The sequence below is a fragment of the Myotis myotis genome, unplaced genomic scaffold (genome assembly GCF_014108235.1).
Source record: "Myotis myotis isolate mMyoMyo1 unplaced genomic scaffold, mMyoMyo1.p scaffold_m19_p_20, whole genome shotgun sequence".
NCBI lineage: Eukaryota > Metazoa > Chordata > Mammalia > Chiroptera > Vespertilionidae > Myotis > Myotis myotis.
Genome location: NW_023416325.1, coordinates 14762908 through 14775491, shown reverse-complemented (window position 1 = coordinate 14775491; position 12584 = coordinate 14762908). Strand labels below are relative to the sequence as shown.

General features: G+C 51.8%; 1 protein-coding gene across 1 annotated transcript; it reads right to left on the bottom strand.

Annotated features, from left to right (window-relative positions):
- Positions 1–3318: 3318 nt before the first annotated feature.
- Positions 3319–12017, bottom strand: MORN3 (MORN repeat containing 3). Its single transcript, XM_036353847.1, has 8 exons — positions 11716–12017; positions 11083–11256; positions 7207–7364; positions 5536–5695; positions 4321–4505; positions 3977–4071; positions 3792–3820; positions 3319–3457 (listed from the first exon to the last, which is right to left on the bottom strand). The coding sequence occupies exons 2-8, from the start codon at positions 11225–11227 to the stop codon at positions 3378–3380; spliced, it is 852 nt and encodes a 283-aa protein (XP_036209740.1). The 5' UTR covers positions 11228–11256; positions 11716–12017; the 3' UTR covers positions 3319–3377.
- Positions 12018–12584: the final 567 nt, after the last annotated feature.

Genomic DNA, 12584 nt, shown 5'->3' with positions numbered 1-12584 from the left:
GAGCTCTGTCTGTCTCAGAAAGTGGTTTTATAAATACAAAGTGCTCTGACTAAAGTGAAAGTTGGTTGGGGGGAAGTGTGGCCCTAGTCCTTGTCCTGTGCAGACTTGAACTTGGCCAACAGCAGCTTTGTGGGCTGAATGGGGAAGGGAGCCGTCCTTTCTCCTGTGGCAGTTTCTTGCCTTCCTCCTGCAGCACGTGCACCAGGACCCACCCTGGTTGGCCTGGGATGATTAGGGGCCACTGTTGGAAACCTTCCACTGCTCCCTAGAGAAGATGAAGGCACCTTCCATGCATCTTCCTAAGAGATCCACCTCCCTGCTTCTGCAGAGACCTGGGATCCCGCTGGAATAATTTCTATGCCTGTAGTCTTAAATTTTTTCCCCTAAACTTGCCTGAACTCAAGAATCACCAGATTGGCTTGTAAAATGCAGATAACCAAGCCCATCCCTAGGTGTGTCTGATACTGTATTTTTAATTCCAGGTACTTTTAAATCCAGGCAATTTATGGAAATGCTAGTAGTTAAGAACACAGTCTCTTTAATTTCAATTTTATTAATATTTTGAATAGATAATACAATCACATGATTCCAGATACACAGTGAAATTTTTCCCTCTCCTATTCCCAGGTTCCTGAGTCTCCCCAGAGACAGTGACTTTAAAATATACACAAACAGCCCTAACTGATTTGGCTCAGTGGATAGAGCATCAGCCTGTGGACTCAAGGGTCCCAGGTTCGATTCCGATCAAGGGCATGTACCTTGGTTGCGGGCACATCCCCAGTAGGGGGTGTGCAGGAGGCAGTTGATAGATGTTTCTCTCTTATCGATGTTTCTAACTATCCCTCTCCCGTCCTCTCTGTAAAAACTCAGTAAAATATTTTTTTAAAAAGATGCACACACACACACACACACACACACTGCAGAGGCCCAGTGCACGAAATTCATGCACTGGAGGGGGGGGGGGTCTCTCAGCCCAGCCTGTGCCCACTCGCAGTCCGGGACCCCTCGGGGGATGTCTGAAGCCAGCAGTCAGACATCCCTCTCACAGTCTGGGATCCCTCTCCCAGTCCAGGACCCCTCACTCCTTACCATCCACTTGCTTGCTGCTCCTTAGTGCTGCCGCAGAGGTGGGAGAAGCTCCCGCCACTGTGTTCACCAGTCATGAGCCCGGCTTCTGGCTGAGCTGCGCTCCTGCTGTGGGAGCGCACTGACCACCAGGGGGCAGTTCCTGCGTTGAGCATCTGCCTCCTGGTGGTCAGTGCGCATCATAGCAACGGGTCGTTCCAACGTTTGGTCAATTTGCATATTAGGGTTTTATCATATAGCATTTTTTTAAGTTGACTTTAGAGAGAGAGGAAGGAAGAGGGGGAGAGGGAAACATCAATGTAAGAGAGAAACATTGATTGGTTACCTCCCTACACACCTCGACTGGGAATTGAACAAGTGATCTTTTGGTACATGGTAGGACACTCAACCAACAGCCACACCAGCAAGGGGGCGAGACAACCATTGTTGCCAATTCACTTTATTTCCCATGTAGAGAGAGTTATACATAAACCAGCACACATCTCTGCTTTTTCTGAAAAAAGTGGTAGCCTGCACACACTGCCACTGTTCTGTACCTTAAGAGCAGATAGGCCTCTGTTTAAGTACAATCGACTTACAACTTGGTGACTAGGAAACCTCCCTGGACCTCAGTTTTCCTCTCTAAAATGGCACTAATAGCCCTAGCTGGTTTGGCTCAGTGGATAGAGGTCAGCCTGTGGACCAAAGGGTCCCGGGCTTGAATCCGATCAAGTGCACGTACCTCGGGTGCAGGTTCCTCCCCAGCCCAGGCCCTGGTCAGGGCTCGTGCAGGAGGCAACCAATCAATGTGTTTGTTTCACATCGATGTTTCTGTCTTTCCCTCTCTTCCCCTCTCCCTAAAAATCAATGGAAAAATATCCTCGGGTGAGGATTCACAACAATAAAAATGGCACTATCATAGCAGGACACCTCATAGGTTGATGAGGGGTTATGGGAGAGGACACGGGTAAAGCTGTCAGCATAGGGCCTGGCACCCAAGTGGGTGCCCTGTTAATTCTGTGCCCCGAGGATGCCAGGCTCAGCGTCCTGGTGTCAGAGGTACCATGCCTTGGGTCAGGCCACCCTGTTTATGACTTAGAGGCAGAGAGAACCTCGACAGTGTCGGTGAACATTTATTGAGTCTTTACTGTGTGCCAGGTGCTTGGCGAGGCTTGTACAAACATCATGGTATTTCAGGGCTACACTGTTGAGGGTGGGCTGAATCATTCTTTTGTAGAGTTTACACTGCAGCATGTTTAGCAGGATCCCCTGTCTCTACCCACTAAGTGCCAGTAGAATTCTTGCCAGTTCTCACAACCAAAAATGTTTCGGGACATGCCAAATGTGCCCGGGGAGGAGATGGGGTGCCTTATTTGATCCTCACAGTAACAACAGCAGCCCTGGGTGGTAAGTACCGTTATTCCCATATTAGAGAAGAGGAAACCTAGAGAACAGAGAGATTAGGTGATGTACCCAAGAACACACAGCTAATAAATCACACTGGATTCACACCCAGGCAAACTGGCTGCAGAGCTCATGTTCCTACTCCTTATGTAAGAGTCTCTCTTATCGCGCAGGAATGTTGTCTAGATTAGAGTGATGCAAAGCCCTTCCCAGATATCTGCTTCACAACTAACCTCAATACATGTTACTCATATGGTTACATCTGTTAGCAAATCCTCAAGATACCCCTGTGAGATCTCTTAAGTCCCATTTTGTAGCTGAAGCCCGGAGGTCCCTGGCTAAGGGTCACAAATCCAGTAAGTCGTGAGTTCTTGGCCCCCGCTGTACATTGAAGTCATCTGGGGAAGCTTTTGAAGGCCCAGGCCTCACCCCAGACAGATGAGAAACTTGGGTGTGGAACATGGGCGTCTGTAGCTTTTAAAGTTCCCACAGGATTCCCAAGTCCAGAGCCCCTGATTTAACCCCAAATCTTAGTGACCAATGTGAGCAGATGCAGGCTTTCTGCTCTCTGGAGCATCTCAGAACTCAGAGGCTGGGAGACACCTCCTCTCTCTCCCCTGTAGGATCAACCCATGCAGGCCAGAGCCCTCTTCCCTCTTCTCTACCTGAAATCCCTCCTGTGGCTCTCCTGCCCCGCAAACCTCACATCACAGGCCCAGGCGAATGCCACCAGGTTCTCCTTTATTCTCATGCACCCAGGGATAGGGGCCTAGAATAAAAGCTGTAACAAGAGGGCCCCCAAGGCCAACTGGGGAGAGAAGCACTGGCCCCTACTGACAAAGAATGTTCCAGTGCCGGGAGGATGAGGTGCTCTCTGAGGATGCCAAGGGTGTGCCCGGAGTCACCACTCACTCCTCCAGTGGGAGCTCCACCGGTTTGAGCAGTTGGAAGATGCGGACTTGACTTTCTCCTGAAGTTCTGGTAGTCTCTGCAGGGGTGAAGGGGTGGTGGGAGCTGGTGTTTCAAAGACACTGTACCAGTGCCCTCTCCTCGAACCTAATACCCACAGCAGGAGGAGCGAGGACTGGACGAGCCCACCGGACAAGTGGAGGGCTGGGGCAAAAAAGTCCTCCAAGCAGCGTTCCTCCCAGTAAGCCCAGGGTACAAATGGGAGGGTTTGGGCAGGACTGGAATGGACTGGTCTTCAGTGAAATGGGTTTTGAAGGGGAGGAACCAGAAAGGACAAGGAAACCCTCCCCCAAAGAAGACTCCAGGAGCTGCCTCACCCACATAGAGGGTGACAGGTGTGCCCACCCCCTCACCTGGCATCAGTCTCCTTGTTTTTCCTCTTCTTTTTAAAAAAATATGTTTTTATTGATTTCAGAAAGAGGAAGAGAGAGGGAGAGAAATATTAATGATGAGAATCATTGATCAGCTGCCTCCTGCACGCCCCCTACTGGGGATCGAGCCTGCAACCCGGGCATGTGCTTGGACTGGGGAATCTGACCGTGGCCTCCTGGTTCCTGTGTCACTGGGCTCCTCTTTCTTCTTGAACATGGCCAAGGCTTCCTCCAGGACACCATCAGGGTCTACAATTTTGACCTGGGGGGGAAACAGCAGGGATAGGTTTGAGGAGCATGGAAGTCCCAGGGTGCCAGTTTTATGAGGTGCTGTCTGCCTTGTGAGGTGCTACCTGCCTCCCTGGAGATACCCAGACTGAAAACAAAACCTTGTCTGTTCCCTGGTTGGATTGGGCTGGATCAGGCCAGGTTGGGTGTGGTTGGGGGGTGGGGGTGCTATTTTCTGTCTCTTTCTGGGTGTGGCCACAGGGCCCTGGTGAGAGCTGCCCACCTGAGGAATGGGGAACTGGGTAGGCGCAGGAGCCTCATCTCGGCCAAAGTCAATCATTGTGCCACACTTGGCTATGTTGTCCACCCAGAAGCCTTCAAATAGCTGACCGTGGTCCAGATGGAAGAAGCGCCCAGGCCCATTCTTCAAGCCTCCCTGCCAGTAGCCCTCATAGCGGTTCCCGTTCTCTGGAAGAAAGGGCAGGGAGGTGTGGGTGCTGGGCAGAGCGTGCCCGGCTGGCCTTCTGCCACTCCCAGGCTAGGCACCAGGCCCACCAGGAAGCCAGAACAAAACTAAGTTGATGAGAGTGAGCTGGGCTGGTAGATGGGGTGGGGTCTGGGACAACTGACCTATACACATCAGAGCCCTGGGGTGTCAGTGACTTCCAGAATCAAACCTGTTTCACATCTTGCCTCCACTACTTACGTGAACAAGCCACATGGTTTCCTACTTGTAAGAAAAATATTGCTAATAACATGCATCGGTAATGTTTTTTTCAGCACTTACTCTGCACCTGGTTCCTTGCCTGTTTCTGACGTCACTCCTCACAAACACAATTCTATGAAGGATGAAGGACTCCATTTTACAGATGGAGCTTGCAAAGCTCAAGGAGTTTGACTGACTTGCTCAAGGTCACAGAGCTAGGAAGTGACAGAGGCAAGATTCGAAACCAAGGCCTGTTCATCCCAGGAATCCATGTTCTTCATTGGGAGTCAATTCAACTTCTCATCTGATGGCGGTGAATTTAAGGGGAATTCCTTAGCACTCTTTGATGCCACAACTAACAGATAGTGTGACCTTGAGCAAGTAACTTAACTTCTCTGATCCTCCTTTTATTGGCAGAGTCAGGATAAGAGTACCTGTATTACAGAATTGTGGTAAAAATTAAGTTATTTCAGTACTGTACAAGTGCAGCTCTGATTGCTTTGACCATAAGAAAATGTCTTCATTGCTCATGTTTATTGTTGGGCCCTCCTTTTAGAGTATAAGCTCCCTGAGGGCAGGGATCTGGTCCTGTCTTGCACCTTAACCCACACTGGAGTGGCGCTTTGGGGCTTTGCAGGGCGTGGCCTGATGGGGTCTGGGTTACACAGGGCCCAGAGGAATGCGGCCCTGAGGGCACGGGAGGGGGCGTGGTGAGCAGGTCTGGGCGTGGTCATGTGGGCGTGGCCAGCAGGCCGTTGGGGCGGGCGGGGCGGGGCGGGGCGGGGCACTCACTCAGGCGCAGCATGCCCTCCCCGTCCGGCTTGTCGTTCCACCATTGGCCCTCGAAGATGTCACCATTGCTGTAGTACATGCGGCCCCACCCGCTGCGCTGGTCGCTACACCACTCACCTTCGTAATACTCATTGGGTCCGAAAAACTGGATCCCATAGCCCTGAAAACATGGAGGTGTCCCTGTTCACGGCGCCCCCCACCATCCTCCCTGGCACCCGAACCACGCACCGGGGCTGCTTCCTTCCTCGCTGAGCCCCACATCCTGTATTGAAAAGTTTCTCCAGGCTGTCCATTTCCCTCTGTCCCTCTGCTACCGCCTTTATGCAGCCCACGGTCCTTTCTCCCCTCCTCACTCTCCCCTACCTCCACTCTCCCGTTCTCCCTGCCCTCGTGCATCCGGCATACAGCAACTAGAAGGATCTTTACATCTCCCATCTAATTATCTTTGCCCAACTCTGACTTGCCCCTATTAAAAGTCACAGATGCCTCTGAGCATCAGATCAAAGCTATGGATTTTCCTCCCAGGTAAAATGACTATCAACACCATACTTAGCACTCAGTCGCACAGAGTCGTGGACATCTAAGGGGGCTGGGTTAAGCCTCCCTCCACATCCCGATTCCCACAGCAAGGCCCACACCTCCCTCCCTCCCCTTACTCCCACCCCTGTGGGCACAGACACCTTGCTGACATATCCTTCCTTTTGTTACTTCTGCCTCCTTTGCTACTTCCCCTTCTCCTTTATTTCTCCCTGGTTAACTCTTTGCTTTTTTTTTTTTTTTTTTTTTTGGTGTCAACTCCTACAGGAAGCCTCCTGTGAATGCTCAATGATGTTCCTCTGGACTCCTTGTGCAAAGCTCTGTCCTAACACTTCTCTCATCACCGGCCAATAAACAATTTGAAAGCAGAGACCATGAAATCCTGGGCTCTATCACTTGCCAGCAGTGTGACCCCCGGGCAAAGCACTTCACCTCTGAGCTTGTTTCCTCATCAGTAAAATGGGGCTGATGATGATGATGATGATGATGATGATGATGATGTGAGAGTTAGCTCAAGTACCATATCATTTGCCAGGATTGCAATAGCAGTTGTTCAATAGCAATAATATATTTGGATCTGTTCCCATGGCCTATGGTGAGGATATTGATGTTTATGGGTGAGAACGTGCCTCTGGCTGGCTTCTACCCCTGGGACGTGGGACCTTCCTTTCTTGTCAGATGACTAAGGGTGTGACCTCAGCTTTCTTGCTCCCACTCTTCCTACCCTCCTCTTATCCTGGCCCACCAAAGGGGGATTCTCAGAAAGGGCCGTCCAGGGAAAAGAAAGCCAGGAAATGAGTGGGGGAGAAGGAGGAGGAGACTTCTCCCCCACCCACCAGCCCATAGCCTGGCTGGCTTCTTGTAGCCACAGGGTTTCACAGGCTCCTCCCTGGGTCTCTCCTCCGCCTTCCTGTTTCCTGGGTTTTGTTCTGAGAAGCCTTAAGGGTCCCCCCACCCCTTCCTTCTCCTACCCACACAGTAACCCTTTTACTCCTCAAATCCATCCCCCTACCTTTTCTCCCAGGCCTCTCTGGCTCCTCCCCCTACACACACACACACACACACACACACACACACACACACAGTATGCTTTCAGCCTGGCCCACATCCCAGGGCATGATGGGAACCACTCACCGATTTCTTATCGCCTTTCCACCAGCCCGAATATATTCTCCGGTACTTTCCTTTCTCTTGGTCAGGAAGGCTGAGGGTGCCATAGCCATCTCGCTTCCCAAATTTCCAGTCCCCTTCATAGATGGCCCCTTTCTTCTTCCAGATCTGTGTTCCTTTTCCTGATGACATACAGATGGGCCAGCACTGCAGACGTGGCCATCATGGGGCTGGAGGGCAGTTGCTGGGTCTGCCTGGGCCTCAGGGGCCCCTAGACTTGGTGATTCTGGGGGACTGGGACAGGGTCTGTGCATCGTCTCTATCCCAGTGGTCGGCAAACTCATTAGTCAACAGAGCCAAATATCAACAGTACAACGATTGAAATTTCTTTTGAGAGCCAAATTTTTTAAACTTAAACTATATAAGTAGGTACATTGTTATTAACTTAATTAGGGTACTCCTAAGCTGGCCTTTGCTAAAATAATAATAAAGCCACCAACACAAAATAATTAAAATTCTTAAATTGATGACAAAAATACCTGTAGGATTTGCAGCTGGTTGGAAAAATACAGGTAACTTTATGCTTCGAGTAGGTACTTTTGTCACCCGCGCTCGGTTTGCGGACGCGACTAGCACTAACCACTGCACACGAGACTGCTGACTGACTGGCTCACTCAACTCCCGCATGAATCGCGCACCTTCCCTGCTGCGTATCCCGAGGCCCGCCTGCCCGCGTCTCCCATCACCCCACCGACCGACACCTCCCACTTCTTCTAACGCCATTTCTTCAAAATAGACTCGCCCAGGCCGAAAACCGACTTCTGCGCATGGGCCACGAAGTTTCAATCGCACTGTACGTGTGCGCCCGCACATGGCATTTTGTGGAAGAGCCACACTCAAGGGGCCAAAGAGCCGCATGTGTCTCGCCAGCCGCAGTTTGCCGACCACTGCTCTAGACCACCAGCGCTCAGAAAACCCCCCAGAAAGTTCCATTTCTTTAAACGTGGTTCTCCAGTCCTTTGCCTTGAAGCCAGATTGACGTAGCAAACAAACCCCAAGTAACAACTGGTCCCTCCAGGATTTCAGTTTCATCTCTTTAATAATACAGAATAGATAAGCCAGCTGGCCAGGGTTTTGTGAACAAAAAGGGGCTACCTTGGCAAGCCTGGCAGGCTCCATAGCTAGAAGTAACCTCAAGGGATGTTTCAATCATTAAAAAAAAAAAAAAAATCGCCGAACCGGTTTAGCTCAGTGGATAGAGCGTCGGCCTGCGGACTCAAGGGTCCCGGGTTCGATTCCAGTCAAGGGCATGTACCTTGGTTGCAGGCACGTCCCCACTGGGGGGCGTGCAGGAGGCAGCTGATCGATCTCTCTCATGGATGTTTCTGACTTTCTATCCCTCTCCCTTCTTCTCTGTAAAAAATCAATAAAATATATTTTAAAAAAAATCATAACTGAGTAACTTATGTTGGAAAGTCACGTCTTAAGGTCTATGTGATAGGTAATTCTCTACCTTGAACAAGTCCTGTCCATTGTTTTTGTGCATCTAGAAAAGCATATTTAAAATATCAAAATGCTCTTCAGAACCTGGTATGGGGCAAGATAACTCCAACATGCTTCATTGCCCACATACCCCTGTAAACTATATATGTAAAATATTAACTATCCTGTAACCATCCATGGAAAAAAACAGAGTATGTATCTCTCTATTTTACTTTTTATCCAATTCTAGAGATTTCCCTGCTTTGCTTTGTCCTTAATATGCCCCCCGTGGATTTCATGTGCCCGCCTTAGGTCTTCTCCTTTGATTCTAACATCCTATATAATAAAAGCCTAATATGCAAATTGACTGAACAGTGGAATGACCAGTCGCTATGATGCATACTGACCACCAGGGGGCAGATGCTCAACACAGGAGCTGCCCCCAGCCCGCAGGCCCCAGACCAGCCAAGGTGGGTGCCAGTGGGGGCCCCCAATCAACCCGTCAGTTGCCCTGCAGAGGGAGGTGACTGGCAGCGGTGGTGGGGGGCAGGGCCAGCGAGCGGGCGGTGCCAGGCCAGCCAAGGCGGGTGCCAGCAGGGGCCCCCAATCGCCTCGCCAGTCACCTCAAAGATCGGCCCTGATCACCAGCCAGGCCTAGGGACCCTACTCGTGCACAAATTTCGTGCACTGGGCCTCTAGTATAAAATAAGCTGCAAAACTGCCATTCTACGGAGCATTATCTCAATTCCTTGAGATTTTGCTTCCGGGACTAACCTCCAAACCCTTGTCTCAAAATAAACTTTAAAAACCTTTCTTTAGGTTTGGGATTTTTTTTTAAAGTATGTTTTTATTGATTTTAGAGAGAAAGGGAGAGGGAGAAAGAAATAGAAACATCAATGAAAAAGATCGATTGGCTGCCTCCTGCATTCCCCTTTCTGGGGATTGAGCCCAAAACCCTGGCCATGTGCCTTGGCTGGGATGGAACCTGCAACCTCCTCCTGGTGCATGGTCGATGCTCAACTACTGCACCACACTGGCTGGACAGATTTGGGTTTTGTTTTCATGAAGTTTCTGGAAAATGTTCTGCATATTTCTCTAGTTCTCCTGAACACATGTGGAGACCCATCTCCTACTACTCTAACCCCTTCTGTGTCTTCCACTCTCACCTTTCAAATTGCCCTCCAACTGCGATGGCCTCGACTGTTCCTGGAATCCACCAGGTATGCCACTGTCTCAAGACCTTTGCACCTGCTTGTTCCCTGGCCTGGAATGCTCTTCCTCAAATATTCACTCCCTCCCTACCTCCTACAAGTCTTTGCTCAAATCTCATTTTCTCAATGAGGCCTACCCTGATAATCCCATTTAAAATTACAAGCCTTGCCAGGCTGGTGTGGCTCAGTAGTTGAGCATTGACCCATAAACCAAGAGGTCACTGGCTCTATTCCCAGTCAGGGCACATGCCCAGTTGTGGGCTAGGTCCCCAGTAGGGGGCATGCAGGAGGCAGCTGATGGATGATATTTCTCATCTATATCTATCTCTCTCTCTTCCTATCTCTGTAAAAATCAATAAAAACTTATTTAAAAAAATGAAATTACAAGCCTCTTCCATACACCCTTTCCCTTTTGCACAGACCCTGGGCTACATGCTTGATAGATGTCATCTCTTATCTTCACAAATAGGTTTTACTCCCATTTTACAGATGGGAGAACTGAGGCCCAGAATGGCATGGTGGTCACTCAAGTCATAGTTGGTGGAGCTAGGATTCTCACCCAGGTTTATGGACTCCACTGCACTCAATGCAGGTAAGCAGGAGAGAAGAGGGGTTAAGAATCTGGAATTGCGAGACTGGAATGAAAAGTCATGCCAGTTTTTAAAATGAATACTTTTTTTTGCCTTCAGGTCTTCATTTGTATAACAGGACTCCTGTGCCCCCCCCTCCCCCCCCTTGCTGGTTAGACCCAGAGCCCAATGCAGTTAAAGCCTGAGCCCCAGCTACTTGAGGGAAGGGAGGGGTCCTCCTTTACCCCCTGTTGGTCAGAATTCACATCAGGGCTGAGTTTGAAGACCAGCATCCCAATTGCAAGCTGATTTCCGGCGTCTGCCTTTTCCTCCCGCTAGCCAGCCGAAGGCCTAGACCAGGTCTCAGAGGGGAGGGTGGGACAGAGCTGGCGTCTCCTGAGTCCCAGCTGTACCTGGGGTTGGTGTCTCGAGACTGCTTTGGGCCCTACTGGTCCCTGAGACTTTCTCTCAGCTGAAGTCAGGGCTGAGTTCCTTTCCACGTGGAGGTCCCTGGCTGGTCCAGGTCAGCATTCACCCCTTGGAGGAGCCTCAGGGACATATCTTATGTCCCTCATGAGTTCTGTACCCCGTTTCCTTGGCTCAGACCCCACCTGAGCCCCTGAAGGTCCCCTACTCACCATGTTTCATGTTGTCCTTCCACTCGCCCACGTAGCGGTCGCCATTGACAGCATATACCTGGTGTCTCAGTCCATTCTTCTGGGCCTTTTGGTCCCATTCCTTCCACGGGGGCTGTGACTTGGGTGGGCACTTGAAGATAGGCATGTTGGCTGCTTCAGCGGGGCCAGAGGGTGCTGGCAAGGGTTAGGGACATCAGGGGCTCAGTGTGCCTCGAGCTATGCCAGGGTTCTGGGGCTTCCCCGGGAGGCACTGTCTGAGCTCAAGTGGGGCGAATCATGTGTGCTCTGAGTCCCTGGGGCAGATGAGCTGCCCTCGGAGGGGATTCTTTTGTGCTGGACGGATCCTCAGCTGTCTCCTCCCTTGCTTCTCCAGGTGCCCCCGGGGGGGAGGGGGAGGGGTCTGATGGCACAATTCCTTGGGAACCCAGGGAAACCAGGAGAACAGTTGGGTTTGTGATGACATCGGTAAGAAGCTGTCCACGGGCCGGAGGAGGTGATGGTCACATATTTGATAACCGGTACGACCAATCCAGAGTGGATGCTGGCCCTAAGGCTAGAATTTGGCCTGGGAGGGCTAGGGGACCGTTCAGCGACACCACCCGGTCCCACCTGCGCCCTCTGACCGGCGCTCACCTGCCTGGCGGAGCCTGGATCCGGAGCCCCTGGGCGGGATGAGGTGTCGCAGCCTCCGCCTCAATCGCAGCCAGCAGAGCGCGCTCCGGCGTCCCCGGCCCGGCCGGGGTCGCTATGGCAACGTGGGGCTACAGCACAGCCTGCTGGCAGTGCCCGCCCCTTCCTGCCGGGCAGCGCGAGGGGAAACGGTTCAGGTCCTCCGGCGGCGTCGGGAAAGGAAGTCTTGGGGCCTGTGAGGTCGTGCGCCGGCAGGTGCACCCGCCAGGTGGCCCAAGGTGTGCAGGGGGCGGGAGGAGGGAGTACCGCGGTGCGCCCCGGCAGGTTACCGCCCTTTCCACGCCTACCGGTCTGCCGCCTGGGCTTCCCGGAGCAAATACAAGGCCGGAAACCGGCAGGAAAGGGTTAAAGGCGGTTCTGCCAACATACAAGTGGCAAAAGTACAAAGGGAAAGCCGAGGCCACACGGGTTCTCAGCCTTGTGGGGGTCTGCTAGCCGCCTTTGAGGACCCGAGGGAGGTTTCACAGCCCCTCCAGCCCTGGAAGAGGCGTACATTTTACTGGGACACAGGTAGGCCCCGGTCCCTCCGCTCACATCCTTTTTCTGGCTCCCCTGGTCACTCAGAGTAAAAGCCACAGACCTGGTGGCGTTGAAAGCCCTGCTTCATCTGCCCGCCTCCCTCCCTTTCCTCTCTGACTTTGTCCCCTACTCAGTGCCCCCTCTCCCTCTGCTCCTGCCCCACACACTTGCTTCCTGGAAAGTCCCTGGCATGTTCCTGCCTCAGGGCCTTTGCCTCTTCTGTGCCCTCAGCCAAGGCTGCTTTTCCTCCAGATAGCAGCCTGGCCGGAGGCCAAGCGGCCTCCTCTTCCATC

Excerpts from the sequence above, each read along its gene's own strand:
- MORN3 (XM_036353847.1), bottom strand. The coding sequence starts at position 11,227 with ATGCCTATCTTCAAGTGCCCACCCAAGTCACAGCCCCCGTGGAAGGAA. Across the intron at positions 7,365-11,082 it reads GAAGGACAACATGAAACATG|GAAAAGGAACACAGATCTGG; the intron begins GTGAGTAGGGGA and ends GTATGTCATCAG. Across the intron at positions 3,458-3,791 it reads AACAAGGAGACTGATGCCAG|AGACTACCAGAACTTCAGGA; the intron begins GTGAGGGGGTGG and ends TCACCCCTGCAG.